The sequence below is a fragment of the Acomys minous genome (genome assembly GCF_964271855.1).
Source record: "Acomys minous genome assembly, chromosome: 3".
NCBI classification, from domain to species: Eukaryota; Metazoa; Chordata; class Mammalia; order Rodentia; family Muridae; genus Acomys; species Acomys minous.
In genome coordinates, this window is record NC_140485.1 from 36439511 (window position 1) to 36462691 (window position 23181).

General features: G+C 36.6%; 1 protein-coding gene and 1 pseudogene across 2 annotated transcripts; both read left to right on the forward strand.

The window, feature by feature from the left end:
* Positions 1-8298: 8298 nt before the first annotated feature.
* Positions 8299-9371, forward strand: LOC311594686 (olfactory receptor 4F3/4F16/4F29-like; the record flags this gene model as incomplete). Its single annotated transcript, XM_084776586.1, has 1 exon — positions 8299-9371. One exon carries the CDS (start codon positions 8299-8301, stop codon positions 9241-9243), a length of 945 nt encoding a protein of 314 aa, XP_084632712.1. The 3' UTR covers positions 9244-9371.
* Positions 9372-10968: 1597 nt separating this feature from the next.
* LOC311594710 (calcyclin-binding protein-like) lies at positions 10969-11921 on the forward strand (annotated as a pseudogene). The gene has a single exon. The product of its transcript is annotated as a calcyclin-binding protein-like (transcript).
* Positions 11922-23181: the final 11260 nt, after the last annotated feature.

Below are 23181 nucleotides of genomic sequence, written 5' to 3' on the forward strand. Positions count from 1 at the left end.
GGTGGAACTGCATGCTAAACTGAGCTTGGGACTCAGGGGTGAACTGCCCGCCAAGTACAGTTTGGGTCTCAGGGCACCACATGGCCCAAATCCTGCCCAGAGTCCCCTCTTCCACAGCAACTCCCACCAGCCACCACATCAATCACCTCTACCAGAGAGCTCTGAGCTGCAAACCTCAGCCGCTGCCACTGCCGCCGCCACCACCACCGCTGCCGCTGCTGCCACTGCTGCCACTGCTGCTCCGACCTGAGAAAATCTGTGCTCCTCCTGTGTGTAGGGGCACATAGGTCCTCTGCACCCTGATCCCTTCGAACCATGGAGCACTCCTGCTGCAGTGGTGTGGGGACCTCGGTGTTCCTGGTTCAGAATTCTGTGTAATTCCCTGAATTGTTTACTGGAGCTTCTAAACACGGTCCACACTGCTCGCTGCCATCTCGGTTCTGGAAAAAAATTGAAAAAAAATTTAAGGAAGATGAACATTTCCAAGTAAATAAATAAATTAGTCTTAAGAATAAAGATTAAGGGGTGGAGAGATGGCTCAGAGGTTAAGGGAACTGGTTATTCTTCCAAAGGTTCTGAGTTCAATTCCCAGCAACCACATGGTGGTTCACAACCATCTATCGTGAGGTCTTGTGCCATCTTCTGGTATGTAGGAACACATGCAGGCAGAATACTGTACAAATAGTAAATAAATAAAATCTTAAAAATAATAAGGATTAATGTTAGAGGTACTATAGGATATGACTTCAAACCATACAGTAAATAGGAATAAAACTATATGGTACCAAGACAAAAAGAAATGTATAAATATTCTGGAAGTAAAGATACATACCCACCTAGCACAGTCAGAGAGAGACAAAGGTAGAGGGATACCTATCTGTCTGTCTGTCTGCCTATCTATCTATCCATATATCTATGATCATCATCATCTATCTATCATCTAACTTTTTACACACACACACACACACACACACACACACACACACACACACACGTTCTCAAATACACTGGAATATACACTAGAAAAGATCCTCTTTAGTAAGCAGTACTAAAAAAACCCTACATGTTCTCATGTAGAAGACTTAAAGTAGATGAATGAATGAATGAATGAAATGAATGAAAGGTATTAATTTAACACATGAAACTTGTTGGGTATATGGCATAATCACTTCAAGATATAGACACAGGCGTCGACTTTTAAAACATGACTGGTATAGCAAAGGAAAAACTAGAAAAGTGGAGGAAAAGGGGCTGAATCAAGCATATCATTTCTATATAGAATAGAGACACAGCATATAGAATGGGAGAAAAGCTTTGACCTTTATGTTGTGTGGAACCAATAGTCAAAATACATGAAAACTTAATATTCGGTAAGAAGTATAAATGATATAACCAACAAATAAGCAAGCCCTGTGTGGGATACCTCTTTATTAATTGTTTGCCAGAAATGTCCTCAAAGCCCTCCAAACAACACACATTGCTTGTACACTATAAAGAAATGAAAATGGAATTAAGCTGAAAGATTACTGTCTGCAGTTAGGTTTCAGGGTGCCAGATAGTTCTATGCAGACTTCTTGGAGAATAAAAGCTTTAACAATTCCCCAGCTGTGAACTCTGTGAGCTACAATAATGGTCTGCTATGTGCGATGTGTCCTGTCGTGCAATAGTGACCTGGCTGTTATGGAGCTAACCAACTGCTCTCTGTTTGGATTGAGGCCCCACCCTAAAGAAGGGAATCCATACTGTATGTTCTGCTGCCTGTTGTTTATATGAACAGTGTTTTGATTGTCTTTAACTATACAACAATTTGAGCTTTATTTTCAGTATCTTCAATGAATTTAACTTCTTGGGAATGTTATACTTTTAAAATTTACTATTGTTTTCAGTTGTGGACTTGACTTTCTTTGAAATGCCAGCTCCTGAATAGTGACACAGAGACTTATTATTAGCTTAAGCATTATAAATGTACTGATTCTCAGCTATTCTAAGCTGACAGTACTAGCCTGGCTTCTGTCCCACTGCATGGCCCATTGCCTCTCCTCAGTATCTTAGTCCTGGCACTTCTTTCTTCTTGTCTTTCTGGTGACTCTTCCTAACTCATTCTTTCCCAGAGTTGCAAGCTCTGTCGGAAGTCCCACCTTTTCCTTCTTGCCTTTGCTATAGACTATTCAGCTCTTATGAAAGTGTTTGTTTACAAAACGTTGAGACCTGTGATTCTTTTTCTGGAGGGGGTGCTGATACTGACTTGTTATGTTTATTCATTTAGTTCTTTAATTTTTTTTAATTCATTTTACATCCTGGTCAAAGCCCCGTCCCTCCTCTCCTCTCTGTCCCTCTTCCCTCCATCTCTCCCTCCTCTCCCCTGTTCTTCAGAAAAGCGGAGCCCCCTTTCCATCCACCTCAGTTCATCAAGTCATACCAGGACTGAGCATGTCCTCTTCTCCTGTGGTCTGGCAAGGCAGTCATGCCAGGGAGCTGGGGAGTGATAAAAAAAACTGGCACTAGAGTCCATATCAGACATCCCCCATTTCCCTTACTAGAGAACCCACATAAAGTCTGAGCTGCCCATTAGCTATGTCACAACTGATGATTCTTCTTTTTTGTTTTTATATTTTTATTCAAATATTTATAAGACAACTTCTTCATAACACTTTAGTATATTCTAGAGAAAAGCATGGAAAAGCCTGCAGGGTTACATTCAAGGGGTGCTACTTTGGTGTACAAAAGAGAGATAGTCAAATTTCATATGGCGTAATAGATGATGTAAAATGGGTAAGTCAAAGACAGTATAGAAAGATAGAAAAAAATATGTGTCCTAATCAACTGAGAGAATAAGATCTTAAATAAAAACAAAACTAAACCAAAATGGTTATATAAAATTTAAAAGCTTCTACACAGAGAGGAGAGATAAAGGACAAAATAAACAGTCAAATGGTGCTTTTATGAGTGGTTAATGTTCAGAATTACAAAAATCCCATTACAAAGGAAAAATAGCCCCATTTTTACAATTACAAGCAAAGAGAAACAGCCTAAATAATAAAGGTAGGTAAGTGGAAATGAAAATGTGGTACATATATAAATTTGAGGGTTGTTTATCCATTAAAAACAATGATCCCTTGCTACTTGTATCAGCACAAACAGAAAGAATGTTATGTTAAACCAAGTAAAAAAAAATGAAGAAAAGAAAAACAATGTGACATGTGATTCTTAACAATACCAAAGTCTGGATCTTAGCTCTCTGCTGGTAAAGAAACCAGCATTTGAATATACAAAGACAACCTTTACATAGAGCACAAAAAACCATCCCACAAAATTTTCACTTTCAAAAGTTACTCATTAGAATGAAACTTTGTACATTTATATAAAATTTTATAATTTATATGATATTAGAAGAAAGATAAAAATATATTTTTATTTGCTAAGGTAGATTAACAATTGTCATATTATGGTCTACTAAGTTGGTTAAATGTATATTTATTTTTTAGTTAATATATTTACCTATATTTAGAAATTAATTGTAATATTTATGAATACAACAAAATAGACCAATGAAACAAAACTTTCTATTTTTTTTATCTTTTCTTTCCTGGTATTGTATAATGAGATTTCAAATTTTGGGTTGCACTGGGAGAATCAAATGGTTCTCCAGAGAAAAAGTCCCCAAATACAAGCATTTTAAAACTACCTTGGCCATTTCCCACTAATATATAATTAGTTTTATATATTCCTGTGCTAGGATATCACAGGCACTTTATGTTGGAGAACATAACAAAATATGAATCTGAAGATTATGTTCATTTTATGCAGGTAAATGGTTGCTGGAAGGAAATTTAGCAATAAGAATAGTGATTCATTTATAGTTGTGATTCTGTTGATGGAATTGGTATAAATTTGAGTCCTATCTTGAATTGATTGAGTGAGTCTAAAGCAAATAGAAATCATTTAGGAAAATCAATAAAACAACACAAGAAAATACTTGTTAAATTTATTAATGCACTAGCAATATATATACACAAAATGATCCACTGCTGAGCATACTCTCCAATGTAATTTCATTTTTAAATATGGTATGTATGATTTCAAAATAAAATAATATCTAAAGCTACCTGGAATTGTATTTATTTTTCTGGTTTTCCTCTATAGTTTTAGCTAATGTTTATACAAATTTTATTTCTGAAGAATAAGTAGAACAGATAAGGGTAAAAAGTTTTAACAAGTAGCATTTTTTAAAGGGTGGTAGAAAGTGAGAAAAATCAGAATAACATGAAAAGGATTGTAAAATTTTTTTTGGACATGTTGGTGCACAGTTTGGGAGATGGAGGCAAGAGAATTGTGATGAGTTTGAGGCCATCCTGTAATACAGAAAAGGACATTGTCTTAAAAACAGCTAATCATTTAGTTTATTGAGTCTTGTAAATTTGAAGAAGCTATGAAATCATTTTGTTTTATTTATGTATTTATTCATTTGAGACGGAGACATAAATCACTTAAAGTTCCCATAAAATAGTTAAAATAGAGATGTTCTTACCAACTACAAAAAGTTACAATTGGGTGAGTGAATAGGCTTGCAATATTTCTAGACTGAGAAAGAAATACACGTGGATGATGCTTTACATAAGCTCTGTTTGATAGAGCCATTGAATTTGATCACTGAACTGTGCCCCTCAATACTAAGTACATCCTCTGTCTATAAGGACTGTATGTCTTGGAATACATCTTACTGGATTCATTAAGTTTGTATAGGCCAAGGAAAAGCATCAATTACTACAGCAGACAAAGGCAAAGGTGGTCTTTTTCTAATATATGTATCTCACTAGTTATGAGCTTATAAAACAGCACTGTCAAGCACAGCTACTCTGTAAGTAAAGAGAATTCCAAACAGCATCTTTTAGATACTTTCTCCATGGGCATTTATGGCTTCCAAGTAAGTGAACATCATGTTCATGTATACAGATTTGGAACTTCTATATGACTTTCTATGTACTGAAATTTACCTCTTGACTTTGTTGGATTTGAATTATAATCTTTCAAGTTTATCATATATGATATCTTCTGGTATTTTCTGTAGTTATATCTCACTTTTCTAATCATAATTCACAATACTCAGCTAAACTCACTTCAAGCAAATTCCTAGTTCTTTCTTGTTGAAGGGAGTTGTAAATAAGAAAGACACTATCAGAAATATGTATGTGATAGTGAATTGAGACTGTCTTCTAAGAGTTTTAGAATTTAAAACTTGAAGATTACATAATGACAACTGTTTCTTTATACATACATTCAAATGAATTAAAAGGGAGAATGAAAAATCAGTGGTTTATCATTCCTCAAAAACTATCCATTACCTTACTTTAGGGACCTGCTTTCTTTTTCTCCTCATAATTGCACACATGCTATTCAGATTTTCTTAGTAATTTTAAAAGAATTTCTTTTTAATCTCACTTATTTTACATTTCTCCAAATCTTTATAACTATAATCACTTAATTCTAATTCTCTGTCATTTTATAATTCTGGCTAGTTTCTTTGCCTATCTTCTTTGACTATATAATAATATACTTTAATGTGGTTTTTCAGTAATAAAATTTTTATTTTTTATTTATATGTTTCAACAAAAATTTATATGACATTCTGTGATCATGAGTTTTGTGGTACATTGGTTAGAAGAAGGTTGTAATCTTTAGCTTTGTGGGTATTATGGTCTATTTGGAAAGGAAAATTTAATGAATTGGATTTGTAATAACCACTAGAGACACATTACTGTTCTCAAAGTAAATATACCTCATTTCAGTTTAAAGTTTATATTTTAATCACCAAGATAATATGGATATTATAAGTTGTCAAATAGGAGCCAGTTATAGTTTGAAAAATTTCTTCTTACAAAAAAGAAAGTTAATATATTTTGAAATATCTTTCAGTGGTGAAATGTTTTTATGTTCTCTACTTGGTAGTACCTTATATTTTTCATTCATTCTTTTATATCATGAGTTCAGCTTTTCCATGTGCAAATGGAAAAAGAAAGTAACATTAACTTTTATTAAATACTTATATTATATGGAACACTTACATGCTGAATGTGTGATAATGGTCTTTAGTTGTGTTATTCCTAACTGAGTTATAAAATTAAGAATTAAAAAAATGTGTTCAGTAGATAAATAGACTGAGACTCAGGAGCTTCTGCCTAATACTAATTTGATGGTGGATGAGGCATAATGTTAATTTTAATCAGAATTCAAGGCTCATAATATGTTTATTGTATTATGTTCCTTACTAAGTAAAGTAAAACTATAATAAATATATCCTGAATCCTGTTACCAGTGTGAGAGCAATATGTGGTCTACTATATTGTTCCTTTTAGATGGTTAAGTTTTTAAATCAAGTACTGTGCATTCCAGGGTAGTGATTCTCACCTACATGTGCTGCCCCATATGCAGACTAATACTTTGAGTTTAAAGTGATGCATTTTAGTTTTATTGTTATAGAACAGTTTCTAAATGGCCACTGTTTCATTGCCTGACGTTATGGACACCAGCAACTTGAAGTTACATAGTGGTTTACACTTCTCTCTGCATCACTTCTTAATTGTTTCAGAGAATGCAAATAAATGTCATGTGCTCTGTATTTAATGTGCTAACCCGCATTTGGTGAGGTAGTATTGTGACAGGTATAGTCAAGTTTATGGATAGTAAAAATAATTTTAAAAAATGCCCCACAAAGTTGAAAGAGAGCAAGGAGGTGTACCCAGGGGGTCTTGGAGGGAAGAAGGGAAGGGAAAATGATATAACTGCATTATAATCTCAAAAATAAGAGAAACAATAAAAAGAATATAAACAAATAATATAAAGCAAGATGTTATAGTCTGGTTAATAATTTAATAAAGTTTGAAGTTTTGTGTTTCCCTGAAGTAGGTAAGAGGAAGAAAGGCTTACTTAGCAGAATAATATTGTAGCACTGGACTTCATGAGGAGGTTGTTTTTATGTCTGTGGACCAGGCTGTGCCATAGTCCCCAAACAGAAGTCAATAATTTCCATGTTGGCCAGTCTTCTCTCTCAGAAGGAATATTTTTGGACCCTCTCTGAGGAAAAAATAGAGGAACATGAGTGAGAATTCAAAGAGATAACATAGTAACACTACACAAGTTCCCTCAAATTCCCTGTGTGGTTAATTTTTCACAATCCCTAGATGTTGCAGATGGTTTTCCCTTTCCAGTTTTATTAAAGCATAACTTACTAATGAATAACTCTTGTTTCTAATTATAGAATCCAGTGTGATGTTTTTGACATTTGTGTGCATTGTGAAACAATTAAAGCGAACTCCTTAGTCACCTCACACATTTATTTCCTGTGAGAGCATTGAAAACCTCCCCTTGGCACTTTCAAACATGCAACACAGCATCACTGTCAACCAGAGCCACAATGACGAATGATGGATCTCCAGAAATGGATCATTCTTGCAGAATATCTGTATCTTTTGATCAACATCTTCTGTTTTCACTTCCCAATACATGGTACAACACTGTATTTCCTGCTTTTAATGGACATGCCTTCTTTGGATTCTATGTATTTGTGAGATTGTCAGTATTAACCTTTGTGCCTCTTTATACATGCATACCAACAACCGCTAGGATCAGACGGACTATTAAAAAAAAAAAAGAGATGGCTTTAAAAAAAAAGTTGAATAACATTCTATTGTGCCTGTATGCTAGTGTATGTTTGTATACTATTTACTCAGAGATCAATAAGCATTTATATTTTCATATTGATTATTGTAAGTGATGCTGTAAGCGAAATGGAAATAAATTTTTTGCTATGATGGAGCCATTTCTTCAGGGTGCATGGGTTGTGTAAAAAATAACCTTGTTTAATCATGTGGTAACTCTATTTTAACCCATCCTTCCCTCCTTACTGCTGTCTTCCTTCCATAACTGTGGTGAATGCCTTATTAGGTGAATACTTTATTTCTAAGCTACATAAAACCATATTTTGAAAATTTGTGGATGTGTCATACATCTATTTCGTAAAGGCTACCCTACTTTAAATTCATACCAACACTTTAAAGACAGATATATTTTTCACATCCACTCTGAACTTTATGATAAAAACTTTTTAACAGCTATAAATTAATATTTCACTTTTATTTTAAAGTTTACTCCTTGATATTCAGGGACTTTTGTTTCTCATATATTTGTATTTTGTTTGGTTTTACTGTTATAATATAAACAGACTTTCATAAATTTTCTTAATGTATACTATCAGAATATTAAATTTTTTCCTGTTTCCTTTTTCAGGTAGTACAGACATACATGCTAATGGGAGGAGAAAATCATTCTGTTGTGTCAGAGTTTGTATTTGTTGGACTTACCAGCTCCTGGGACATCCAGCTCCTTGTCTTTGTGTTCTCCTCTGTGTTTTTTATGGCAAGCATGATGGGAAACTCCCTGATCATTTTTACTGTGGCTTCTGACCCTCACTTACACTCTCCCATGTACTTTCTGTTGGCTAATCTCTCCTTCATTGACCTAGGTGTCTCATGTGTCACTTCCCCCAAGATGATTTATGACCTGTTCAGAAAGCGCAAAGTCATCTCCTTTAGAGGCTGCATCACTCAGATCTTCTTCATCCATGTCATTGGTGGTGTGGAGATGGTTTTACTCATAGCCATGGCATTTGATAGATATGTAGCCATATGTAAACCTCTCCATTACCTGACTATTATGGGTCCAAGAATGTGTCTCTTCTTTGTAGTGACTGCCTGGTTAGTTGGCCTTATACACTCTCTGGTTCAACTGGCTTTTGTCATAAACTTACCATTCTGTGGACCAAATGTGTTGGACAGCTTCTGCTGTGATCTTCCCCGATTCATCAAGCTTGCTTGCACAGACATCCATAAGCTGGAATTCATGGTCACAGCCAACAGTGGATTCATTTCTGTAGGCTCCTTCATCATACTGATCATTTCCTATATTGTCATCATAACCACTGTTCGAAAACACTCTTCAAGTGGCTCCTCTAAAGCTCTGTCCACACTTTCAGCTCATATTTCTGTTGTGGTCTTATTCTTTGGTCCTTTGATATTTGTCTATACATGGCCAGCTCCCTCCATAAGCCTGGATAAATTTCTGGCCATATTTGATGCAGTTATCACTCCCTTTCTGAATCCTGTGATCTACACATTCAGGAATCAAGAAATGAAAACATCAATGAAGAGAGTATTCAAACAGCTACTGAGTTATAGAAAGATATCCTAAGTACTTTCCTTGTGAACATGAAAGTGCATTTTGATCAATCTCAGTGAGAAATCTGCCTTTCTACACTTTGTTTATATACATCAATATTTATTCTGTTTTTCTACTTAGGAGGGTGAAAATCCCTCCTGAAAATAGAGAAGGAATTACAAAATCTTTACAAAGTAAAGATTATAATAGTACGGAGCCTTAATTCCCAGGAAATATTTTTAATCTAAATTTTTAGATGTAAACAAACTGAAAGCATATACTAAGAGATTTAAAATGGAGAGAAAATATTAAAAAAAAACACATGTAGGAAATTCTGGCAGTACTTACTGGAGATACTTGTTGGCATTTTTAACCTATATCTATTCCTTAATTTCTCTCCTTCCACTTTTCAATGAGTTTTTCTCCCAATTTCATTTTTATAACCAATTATGTGCTACCCATACGTATGGGTGTAGCACCATCCACTATAGGATGGAAAGCCCTGCAGTGAGAACATTCTCAACAGTGAATAATTGTACTTTCCCTAAAAGCTACCAACTGCCAATCGCTTCTCAATAAGGAATGAGGGCTGACAGACATCCATTCAACCTGTTCTTGAAGTTTTGTTGACTTGTGTTTGTGTACAACATGTCCAAGTGACTACAGCTTGTAAGAGGTCATGAATGTGACATTTACATCATGTCCATAGGACAGCACTGTTCTCCATCCTTCTGATTTTACAACATTTTGGCCTCTATCTCCATAATCTTCTTTAAGCCTTGGCAGTGGGATGGATAGTGATAATTATGCTCCATTTAAGGTTGAGCTCTTAGTCTCATATTCTTACCAATTTGACAAGTCATGCATCTCAAAATTGACTTTGCACATTGCAAAAAGAAGCTTTTCTGACCAAATCCAGGTCTATGGATATAAAAATATCTAATTAGAAGGTAATATGGATGCATAAGCTTCTAGTGAAATAAAATATCAAACTGTACTCTCGAACCCATGAGCTCCCAGGCATGAGTTTTGATGAGTTTTATGGTATCATGCATGCATATAAATTTCTTGTGTAGTATAGGCTTCAAATACATCACAGAACCATTAGCTCTTCATATAACTGTTGTACCACTATGGCACCAGTGCCTGGCAGGTCATTATTAATATATTTAAGGTTCAGAGCTGGGTAAAACCATTGTTTTTTTAATCTCCACGAGTCTATATAATACCTTATGGCATTGTAAAATCTAAGTATCAGGAGAGTTTCCTGGTCACTTCAAGATTGTTTCCTCTATATTCTTCAGCCAAAGTAGGTTATGTCTTTAGCAATAGGCTCTTTCCATAGTTGCAGAGGGTAACCAAAGGCAATGACAATATCCTGTGTTGTTTTGGAGATCATTAATTTTGATAGCCTATTACTTCTTATAGTTCTACACGAACACTCGTGTACAATCCCTTAAACCAAGTGCAATATGTCTTCTTCCCAGATCTCAAGCAATTCTTTGTATCATGTGAAAAACTGTGGGAAGAAAGTGCAGCCTTGTACATTAAAAAAAAAAAAAAGACAAATATGCTTAAATACACAAGAATGGTCTAGAATAATAGACACCACATAATGCTTTTGCTATATAAAGAGACAGTGGATATGGATTAAAGGCTATGATCGGCGGAGCCTCGCGAAGGTTCCAGAGGCGTCGCCTGCGGAGGGCGGGCCGCCGAGTCGCGCCTGGTTCGTGTGTCTCTCTGCCGGCGCTGCGACTCGCAGGTGGCGTGTTCGGCTCTTCCTGTGTTCTCCTGTGCACCGCTACAGCTCCCTCCTCAGGCCTGACCCACCACACCATGGCTTCCACTCTGGAGGAGTTGCAGAAAGACCTAGAAGAGGTCAAAGTGCTGCTGGAAAAGTCCACTAGGAAAAGAGTACGTGATACTCTCACAAGTGAAAAATCCAAGATTGAGACAGAAATGAAGAACAAGATGCAACAGAAGTCACAGAAGAAACCAGAACTTGACAATGAAAAGCCAGCTGCTATGGTTGCTCCTCTTACAACAGGATATACTGTGAAAATCAGTAACTATGGATGGGATCAGTCAGATAAGTTTGTGAAAATCCACATTACCTTAACTGGAGTTCATCAAGTTCCCACTGAGAATGTACAGGTGCACTTCACAGAGAGGTCATTTGATCTTTTGGTAAAAAATCTCAACGGCAAGAATTACTCCATGATTGTGAACAATCTTTTGAAACCCATCTCTGTGGAAAGCAGTTCAAAAAAAGTCAAGGCTGATACAGTTATTATCTTATGTTAAAAGAAAGCAGAAAACACACGATGGGACTACTTAACTCAGGTGGAAAAGGAATGCAAAGAGAAAGAAAAGCCTTCCTACGACACTGAAGCAGATCCTAGTGAGGGATTAATGAATGTTCTTAAAAAAATCTATGAAGATGGAGATGATGACATGAAGCGAACCATTAATAAAGCATGGGTAGAATCCAGAGAGAAGCAAGCCAGAGAAGACACGGAATTTTGAGACTTTTAAGTCCTTAGGGGAACTGTGATGTTGAATACACATGTTTCCATTAAGGGAATGTTGTTGAACTGCACATAAAATTTGACAGATAACTATTTACACAGCCTTCTAAGTATAGACCACAAATTCTTCATTTCTTACTGGAGGATTTGATTTAAATAAATAATGCTTATTAAACTTTTTTCTTCATTAGCACCCTGGTCATTTTATCTAAGAAAGGGTTATATGACATTCTTTCTGAAATGTAAAAAAGAAATCTTACATAATGAAAATGTTACATCACATATTTTTGTTCTGGCTGGGAGCTAGAAAACAAGTATTTCCCTATATACAACTGACATTAGCTTACAGTAATGTAAAAATAAAACCAAAGTTTTTGCATAAACTTCAAATTTGTACACAAACTTGCAAGTTACTATAGAGCTGTTTTCCATTATTACCAGCTTGAGTAGTGTGTGTGCCATATATTACCGTGTACTACTAATGGACTTAAGTATATTTATGAATATAAATTTAGACAAAATACAAATGACAAAAATAGACATCTTGTGTTGGTAAGGACTGCATTGGATCAGATGGCTTTTAAAAAATAACCATGATGTGAAAACTTGAAAATCCGTCTATTCCTTTGTTCAATAAAGTTGGAGTTTTACTTAAAAAAAAAAAAGGCTATGATCAAAGCATCTTTTCCTTTATGAAGGACATTCTAATTATAAAAATGAAAATATATTCATTTTGTATAATTAGAACTTACTTTAAAAGCCAAGAATAGTAGATAATGATCTCTGGTTCTATCAGGTATTCTGTGACTTTGAATATTCAGTTGCATTTGCTTATACTAAAATTGGGATTTTTAGCTGTCATATTCTAGACATTGTTCTAACTAAAATTAAACAGGTAATAACAATATTTAAGTTTCTGTGTTTCATGCTACTCTGAATGTAAGAATGGTGGACCTGTAAACTACCTGATCAGAAGACTGTATGATACATAAATACAGTGTAACCGATTTATTTTCAGCCTCACTTGAAATGGAGTTTGTGGATCAAAGATATGAATGAATACCTTTAGGGGTATAAAATACAAGTGCATTTCCCTATTTTTGCTGTTGTGTGGAGACTCTTATTTTCAATTTATAAGGCATTATTAAAAACTCAGTTATTTAAGAAGAAAAGAGGAGCCTAACAATTTTCATCTTTTAACACCCTGGAGAAGAATAGGTTGACATGGCCTTTAAATGAAATTCAATACACTAAGCTTCAATAAAGTTCAATATACTTTTATATACAATATAAAAAAGAGACTCAGATTCATTGTGTATAAACACCACAATTAAGAAAGATCCTAATCCAGCATTAGATAGCCAACAACAACAAAAACAAAAAAGAACTCAATGCTATTTTTGGAGACATTTTGTCTCAGTTTGGGCTTAAAAACAACAACAACAACACCTTACTTGAGAACGGATCCAAGATGGCAGTGCCTAACACACACCTTGTTTGAGCAGCAGGACAGCAATGAACATTCAGCAAGCCAAGGACTGATCTGAGACTCATAAAATAACGGCACCGGTTACCCGCAGGTGAAAGAGCTCCAAATTGTGTGGAACGCAGCAAAGACCTGGGTCCCGCTGAGTCTGAAAGCTAGCACCACACATCTGGTTGGCAACCAGCCACCAAGCTCCTGGGTGCACCGGTGCACTTGCTGGGCTGGCAGGCAGTGTCTGAATTCTGAGGGCACAGAAACAGCCTTTGCTCCCGAAAACACCAGTGTCTATAGGTACTAGCCCCAAGCAGACAACACAGTCTAGAACCCAAGTAGATCTAACCACGGGCCACTTAGAAAACCCACTGAAAACTCCAGTGGGCCAAACAACCACCTTGGTTCCCGAGTGTGGTTGCTCACTCACTGGACTGGTGGGCAGCGTCTGAATTCCTAGGGTGCAGACAACAGCCTTTGCTCTTGAAAATGCCAATTTCTATGTGTTCTAGCTCTGAGCAGACACCATAGACTACAACACAAGTGGATGTGACAAAGGCCACCCAGAAAACTCGGGTGTCCAAGCAGCCACCAGCCAGAGGCTACAACCAGAGACATCAAAACGGGAAGAGGTCAGTGTAAGAACACAAGTAGCAACCCCTACGTCCATGTGATACCACCAGAAATCAGCAGTCCCACCACTACCACAAGCCCTGGAGTTACTATCACAGCCACAGCACCAGAGAAGATTATGAAAATGGTAGAAGCCTTAAAGGAGGAAAATAAATCCCTCAAACTAGAACAGGACTATGCAAAGAAAGAGAGGGAAGAATTGAACACTTCACTTAAAGAAATTAGCGAAAGACAGGAAACTACAACCAGCAGGGGAAGGAAATAAATAAAAGGTTTCCAGACCTAAAAAAGAAAGAGATAAAAGCCATACAGAAAAAGCAATCTGAGATAATCCTGGAATTAGAAAGCCCAGGGAAGAGTACAGGATCTACAGGCACAAGAATTAATAGCAGAATTCAAAAGACTGAGAAAAGAATATCAAGGATAGAAGATATGACTGAAGAAATGAATACAGTACTCAAAGAAAATTTAAATCTAGAAAGCCCCGACACAGAATATCCAAGAAATCTGGGACACTATGAAAAGACCAAATCTAAGAATCGTAGGGAGAGAAGAAAAAAAAAAGACTCCTAACTGCATGCCCCAGAAAATATTTTCAATAAAATTATGGTGAAAACTTCTCTAACCCAAAGAAAGAAATGCTCATAAATATACAAGAGGTCTATAGAACTCCAAATAGACTGGACCAGAGAAGAAAATCTTCCCACCACATAATGATCAAAACACTAAGCATACAGAACAAAGAAAGAATATTAAAAGCTGCAAGAGAAAAAAGCCAAGTCACATATACAGGCAAACCTATTAGAATTACACCTTACTTCTTAACAGAGACTATGAAAGTCCAAAGGGTCTGGACAGATACCATGAAGACTCTAAGCGACCACAGTTGCCAACCCAGACTACTATACCCAGCAAAGCTTTCAGTCACCATAGATGGAGAAAACAAGATATTCCATGACAAATCCAAGTTCAAACAGTACCTAACCACAAATCCAGCTTTACAGAAGATACTAGAAGAAAAACTTCAACCCAAGGAGGGTAACTTTATATATAAAAAGCACACACATCCACAAAAACAAAAGAAAGGAAGCTCACACACATATACATTCTACCACTACCAACATCAAAATAATGGGAACCAATAATCACTGGTCATTAATATCTCTCAACATCAACAGCCTCAACTCTCGAATGAAGAGACATAGGCTAACAGAATGTATTTGTAAACAGGACCCATCATTGTGTTGCATACAAGAAACATACCTCAGCAATAAAGATAAACATTACCTTAGAGTAAAGGGCTGGAGAAAGATATTCTAAGCAAACGGACTCAAGAAACAAGCTGGAGTAGCCATCCTGGTATCTAATAAAATATACTTTCAAGCAAAACTAATAAAAAGAAATGGGGAAGGACATTCATACTCATCAAAGGAAAAATATACCAAAAGGACATCTCAATTCTGAACATCTTTGTCCCAAACACAGGAGGACCCACATTCATAAAGGAAACATTACTAAAGTTTAAATCATGTATTAAATCCCACACATTAATGGGAGACTTCAACACCCCACTCTCACCAATAGATAGATCACTGTGGCAGAAACTAAATGGAGAGATAATGAAAGTAATAGACATCATGAATCAAATGGATGTAACTGATATATACAGAACTTTTCACTCAAACACAAAAGAATTCAAGTTTTTATCAGCATCTCACAGAACCTTCTCCAAAATTGACTATATACTTGGCACAAAGCAAACCTCAACAGATACAAAAAGATTGAAATAATCCCTTGCATCTTATCAGACCACCATGGATTAAAGCTTGAACTCAATAACAGCAGAAACAACAAAAAACCTACAAACTCATGGAAACTGAAGAAATCCCTACTCAATGATATCTGGGTAAGGAACAAAATTAAAAAAGAAATTAAAATCTTCCTAGAATTCAATGAAACTGAAGGCAAAACATACCAAAACTTATGGGACACAATGAAAGCAGTGCTAAGAGCAAAATTTATAGCACTAACCGCCTTTATAAAGAAGTTGGAGAGATCCCATACTAGCAACTTAACAGCAAAACTGAAAGCTGTAGAACAAAAGGAAGCAGACACACCAAAGAGGAGTAGACAGCTGGAAATCATCAAACTCAGGGCTGAAATCAATAAGTTAGAAACAAAGAATACAACTGAAAGGATCAATAAAACCAAGAGCTTGTTCTTTGAGAAAATCAAGAAGATAGACAAACCCATAGTCAAGCTAACTAAAGGGTAGAGGGAGGGTATTCAAATCAACAAAACCAGAAATGAAAAGGGAGACATAACAACAGACAGTGAAGAAATCCAAAAAATCATTAGGTTGTACTTCAAAAGCCTATATGCCACAAAAATTAAAAACCTAAATGAAATTGATAATAATCTTGATAGACAGCAACTATCAAAATTGAATCAAGATCAGGTAAACAAATTAAATAGTCCTATATCTCCTAAGGATTGCAGCAGTTATCAAAAGTCTTCCAACCAAAAAATCCTAATGGATTCAGTGCAGAATTCTACCAAATCTTCAAAGAAGAGTTAATACCAATTCTCTTTAAACTATTCCACCAAATAGAAACAGAAGGAACATTACCAAACTTATTCTATGAAGCCACAGTCACCTTCATACCTAAACTACAGAAAGACTCCACAAAGAGAATTACAGACCAATTTTTCTTATAAACATTGATGCAAAAATGCTCAATAAAATACCTGCAAACTGAATCCAAGAACACATCAAAAATATTATACATCGTGATCAAGTAGGCTTCATTCCAGGCATGCAGGGGTGGTTCAATACATAGAAATCTATCAATGTAATCCATCATATAAACAAACTGAAAGAAAAGAAACACATGACCATCCCCTTAGATACGGAAAAAGCATTTGATAAAATCCAACACCCATTCATGTTTAAAGTCTTGGAGAGAGAAGGGATACAAGGCACACACCTAGACATAATAAAGGCAATATACAGCAAGCCTATAGCCAACATAAAACTAAACAGAGAGAAACTTAAATCAATTCCACTGAAATCAGGGACAAGACAAGGCTATCAACTCTCTCCATATCCCATTAATATAGTACTTGAAGTTCTAGGGGATACAAATAGGAAAGGAAGAAGTCAAAGGATCACTCTTCACAGAGCATATAATAGAATAACTAAGTGACTCTAAAAATTCTACCAAGGAAGTACTGCAGCTGATAAACCCCTTCAGCAAGGTGGCTGGATACAAAATATACTGAAAAAAAAAATCAGTATCCCTGCTGTATACAAAAATGACAAATGGGCTAAGAAAGAAATTAGGGAAACTACACCCTTTACAATAGTCACAAATAATATAAAGTATCTTAGTGTAACTTTAACCAAGCAAGTGAAAGACTTATATGAAAAAATTTCAGATCTCTAAAGAAAGAACTTGAAGAAGATATCAGAAGATGGAAAGATCTCCTATGTTTGTGGATTGGGAGACTCAACATAGTAAAAATGGTCATCTACCAAAAGCAATCTACAGATTCAATGTAATTCCCATCAAAATTCCAACACACTTCTTTACAGACTTGAAAGATCAATTCTCAAAAAACCCAAACAAACTAAAATGATACTGTACAATAAAAGATCTTCAGGAGAAATCTCCATCCCAGATCTTAAGCTGTATTATAGAGCAACTGTACTAGAAACAGCATGGTACTGGCAATAGAAATAGGCTGGTTGATCAAGGAATTGAATAGAAGACCTAGAAATAAAAACACATACCTATGGACACTTGTTTTTTAACAAAGAAGGCAAATACATTCAATGGACAAAAGATAACATCTTCAACAAATGGTGCTAGTATAATTGCATGGCCACATGTAGAAAAATGAAAATAGATGCACATTTATTACCATGTACAAAACTGAAGTCCAAGTGGATTAAAGACCTTAATACCAGACACTCTAAGTCTGTTAGAAGAAAAAGTGGGGAAGAGCCTTGAACTCATTGGCACAGGAGACAATTTCCTGAACAGAACACCAACAGCTCAGGCTCTAAGATGAACAATTAATAAATGGGACCTCATTAAACTGAAAAGCTTCTGCAAATCAAAGAAAATAGTCAACAGAACAAAATGACAGCCTACAGACTGGGAGAAGATCTTCATCAACCCTATATCTGACAAAAGGCTAATATCCAAAATATACAAAGAATTCAAGAAATCAAACATCATCAAGCCAAACATCCCAATTAAAAAAATGGGGTATGGAGCTAAGCAGAGAATTCTCAACAGAGGAATATCAAATGACTGAGAAACACTTAAAGAAATGCTCAACATCCCTAGTCATCAGGGAAATGAAAATCAAAATGGTTCTGAGATTCAGAATGGCTAAGATAAAAAACTGAAGTGACATCATATGCTGGTGGGGATGTGGAGAAAAAGAACACTCCTTCATTGCTGGTGGGAATGCAAACTAGTACAACCACTTTGGAAACCTGTCTGGTGCTATCTCAGAAAACTGAGAATAGGGCTACCTCAAGACCCAGAGATTCCACTCATTGGCATATTCCCAGATGATGTTCCAGCACACAACAAGGACATATGCTCAACCATGTTCATAGCGGCCTTATTCATAATAGCCAGAACCTGGAACAGCCTAAATGTCCCTCAGTTGAAGAATGGATAAAGAAACTGTGGTACATTTACACCATGGAATACTACACAGCTATTAAAAACAAGGAATTCCCGAAATTTGTGGACAAATGGATTGAACTAGAAATGATCATGATGAATGAGTTCACCCAGAAGCAGAGTCAAATGGTCTATACTCACTTATATCAGCATACTAGCCCAAGGGGCACATTCCATGAAAGACTTTACTTACCAGGAAAGTGGGACAGAGGGGAGGACATCTTATTGGGACTCTAGGTGAGAGAAGTATGGGAGATTAGGGAAAAAGAAGGACCCAGAGGGTCCTAGAAACCTACAAGAAGAACATTATGACAGGCAGATCTGGGGCTAGGGGTTCTGCTCGATCTAAGGCACCAGCCAAGGACAATACGTGTGGTCATCATCAAACCCCTACCCAAATCAAGCCAAGGGACAGAACATTCTCCACAGTTAGGTGGAAAGTGGGGGCTAACTTTCACATGAACTCTGGTGCCCCATATTTGACCACGTCTCCTTGATGAGGAGGCCTGGTAGCACTCAGTGAAAGGAATAGCAGGCTACCAAGAAGAGACTTAATATCATAGGATCATGTACAGGGGGAGGAGGTCCCCCTCAGTCACAGTCATAGGGTAGGGGAATAAAGTGAAAGAGGGAGGGAGGGAGGAAATGGAGGATACAGGGGATGGGATAACAATTGAGATGTAATATGAATATTATCAATTAAAAAAAAAGACTCCAAACCTGCCAGAAGACCAGGTAGGCCAGACCCCTGCAGACTTCACTCACTCTTTCCGTTCCCTTGGAAAGAAACCTCAAGCCCAAGAACAGTTCATCTCTACCAGAAGACAAGGTAGGCTACATACCCTATCCCCAGTCTCCCTTCCCCTTCTGAGTACCATATACCTGCCACAAACTTGGTGGGCGTTTCTTCTTGGGCCAGAGGCCATGTTGGTCATGAGAAGTCCAGGAAAGTTGCTTATTTGCAGACCTCCTCCATCTTCTTCATGCTCCCTGCAATACTATCTCTACGATCCCTTCCACTTCTCCTTGCTGTGTACCTCCAGCCTTCAACTGGGGGGAGAGATTTCTTGCTGCATCAAAGACCACAACAACCACCAGAAATTCAGGGAGGATGGTAATCACAAGAACATATCTATAATAATGTCGGAGAGTGTCTTCCACCCCAATGACTTTCAATATTTCATGGAAATATTCCAAATTGAGTGTAACACCCCTGTTCAACCACAGACCAAATGAATCAGAATGCCAGACAACCAGAGAAGAAACAGGAACTAAGGAACAAAACACTTACCAATAAAGACAAACCTAGAAATTGACACCTAGACCTATAATCACCACTAACCTAGCCTAGATGACAGTGTAAGACACAACCAACAACAGATAAGGCAGTATGTCACCATTATAACCCAGTTATCCTACACAGCAATCCCTGAATACTCCAACACAACTGAAGCACAAGAAAATGACCTTAAAACCAACTTTATGGAAATAATAGAGGTCCTTGAAGAAGTGAGTAAATCCCTTAAGGAAATAGAAGAAGATAAACAAAAATTGGAGGAAACAAGTACAGAAAGCCAAAAACAAACAAGCAAACAAACAAACAAACAAAAAACAAAAACAACCCCCCCAAAACCCCAAGGAGTTGAAATTGAATAAATGTATTCCAGACCTGAAAATAGAAATAGAAGAAATAAAGAAAACACAAACTGAGAAACTTCTGGAAGTAAAATATCTAGATAAATTAACAGAAACTACAGACAAAAGCATCGGCAATAGAATAGAAGAGATTGAAGAGAGAGTCTCAGACATTGAAGGTAGTACAAAATAGATGCATTAGTCAAAGAAAATGTTAAATATAAAAAATTACTAACAAAACATCCAGGAAATCTGGTACACCATGGAAAGACAAAAATCTAAGAATAATAGGGAAAGAAAAAGGAGAAAATTCCCAGCTAAAAAGTATAAAAAAGAATTTTCTTTTATTTTAAGAGATGGCACTAAAAGTATTACCACAAGAATGTTAAACTGTCCTCCCTTGTGCCAATATTTTTCAAAACAGCCATGAGAAATAATTATCAATTTCCTCAATCTAAAATTTACTATTATATGAATGATATTTTACTGGCAGATTCAGATGCAGAAACCTTAGGAAAGTGTTTGATGAAGTAAAAAGAAACTGGCCTTGCTGGGGATTACAAGTTGATCCTGAAAAAATACAAAGGATAGATTCTATCAAATATTTGAATAAAAGATAGGTGTATAGAAAACTTGACTACAGACAGTAAGTACAAAGTAGAACAGATAAATTACAAACTCTTAATCATTTTCAAAAATTGCTAAGTAATACTAACTAGCTATGGCTCACAATCAGGTTAACTATTCAAGAGCTAAGTGATTTATTTCAAGTCTTGAAAAGGGATAAGAACTTAAATAGTCCAATAATAATTATCAACTGAGGCTCAGAGTTGGCTCTAGTGGGAAAGAAATTATAGGATTCACATGTGGATCACTTGGATCCAAAGCTGGATTGTATTTTAGTTATTTTGCCTTTTATTCATTCTCCCATAGGAATTCTTTTTTAAAAATATTTTATTTATTTATTTATTTTTAATTTTTTATTAATTTATTCTTGTTATATCTCAATGCTTATCCCATTCCTTGTATCCTCCCATTCTTCCTTCCCTCCCATTTTCCTCTTATTCCCCTTCTCTATGACTATTCCTGAGGGGGATTTCTTCCCCCTGTATATGCTCATAGGGTATCAAGTCTCTTCTTGGTAACCTGCTATCCTTCCTCTGAGTGCCACCAGGTCTCCCCCTCCAGGGGACACGGTCAAAGGTGAGGCACCAGAGTACGTGAGAAAGTCATACCCCACTCTCCACCCAACTGTGGAGAATGTTCTGACCATTGGCTAGATCTGGGTAGGGGTTTAAAGTTTACCGCCTGTATTGTCCTTGGCTGGTGCCTTAGTTTGAGTGGGACCCCTGGGCCCAAATCTGCCTATCATAATGTTCTACTTGTAGGTTTCTAGGATCCTCTGGATCCTTCTACTTTGCTATTCTCCCATGCTTCTCTCATCTAGAGTCCCAATAGGATGTCCTCCCTCTGTCCCAGTTTCCTGGTAAGTGGAGGCTTTTGTGGGACATGCGCCTTGGGTTAGTATGCAGATATAAGTGAGTATATACCATTTGAATCTTTCTGCTTCTGGGTTAACTCACTCATTATGATCATTTCTAGCTCAATCCATTTATCCACAAATTTCGGGAATTCCTTGTTTTCAATAGCTGAGTAGTATTCCATAGGGTATATGTACCACAGTTTCTTTATCCATTCTTCTACTGAGGGACACTTAGGCTGTTTCCATGTTCTGGCTATTATGAATAAGGCTGCTATGAACATGGTTGAGCAAATTTTCTTGTTGTGTGCTGGAACATCTTCTGGGTATACTCCAAGGAGTGGAATAGCTGGGTCTTGAGGAAGCCCATTCCCGTTTTTCTGAGATAGCACCAGATAGATTTCCAAAGTGGCTGTACTAGTTTGTATTCCCACCAGCAATGAAGGAGTGTTCCTCTCTCCTCACATCCTCGCCAGCATGTGGTGTCGCTTGAATTTTTGATCTTAGCCATTCTGATGGGTGTAAGACGGAATCTCAGAGTTGTTTTGATTTGCATTTCCCTGATGACTAAGGAGGTTGAGCATTTCTTTAAGTGTTTCTCATCCATTTGATATTCCTCTGTTGAGAATTCTCTGTTTAGTTCCAAGCCCCATTTCTCAATTGGGTCCCATAGGAATTCTTATGCAGAGAAAAGATAGTATCTTAGAATAGATATTGGATATCTTTTTCACAGAGTTAAAAAAATTAAAGACCTATGTAGAAAAGGGTTCTGAATTGATTCTGCAAGAAAATGAAACTTCATCAATTAGCAATAGACCTAGCAGAAATGGTGGTATCTTTTACTAATGGTGAAATTGCCTCATTATGGACAGAAAACAAACATTGGCAAAGAGCTTGCTGTAATTTTTAGGAGAGATTAACAACAAGTATCCCCAAAGCAAGAGACTTCAGTTTATAAAAAGAAGTGATTGGATTCTCTTTAATATAGTAAAAGGCCTACCAACTTCTGGAGCCCCTACATTCTACACTGATGCAAGTAAATTGAGAAAGGCAGGTTATAAGTCAGAAAAAATAAGTGAAATTGTGCAAAGCCATTATGATTCAGTTAAAAAATTAGAGCTTTGTGCCAATTTTATATTATTCAAATTTTCTGAATCTCTTAATGTAGTTACTGATTTTCTTTTTAAAATATTTTATTAATTTATTCATATTACATCTCAGTTGTTATCCCATCCCTTGTTACCTCCCATTTCTCCTTTCCTCCCACTTTCCCCCTACTCCCCTCCCCTATGTCTGTGACTAAGGGGGACCTCCACCCCCTGTATATGCTCATATGGTATCAAATCTCTTCTTAATAGCCTGCTATCCTTCCTCTGAGTGTCACCAGGCCTCCCCTACCAGGGCACGTGGTCAAATATGGGGCACCAGAGTTCATGTGAAAGTCATAGCCCACTCTCTACTCAACTGTGGAGAATGTCCTGTCCATTGGCTGGATCTGGGTAGGGGTTTGAT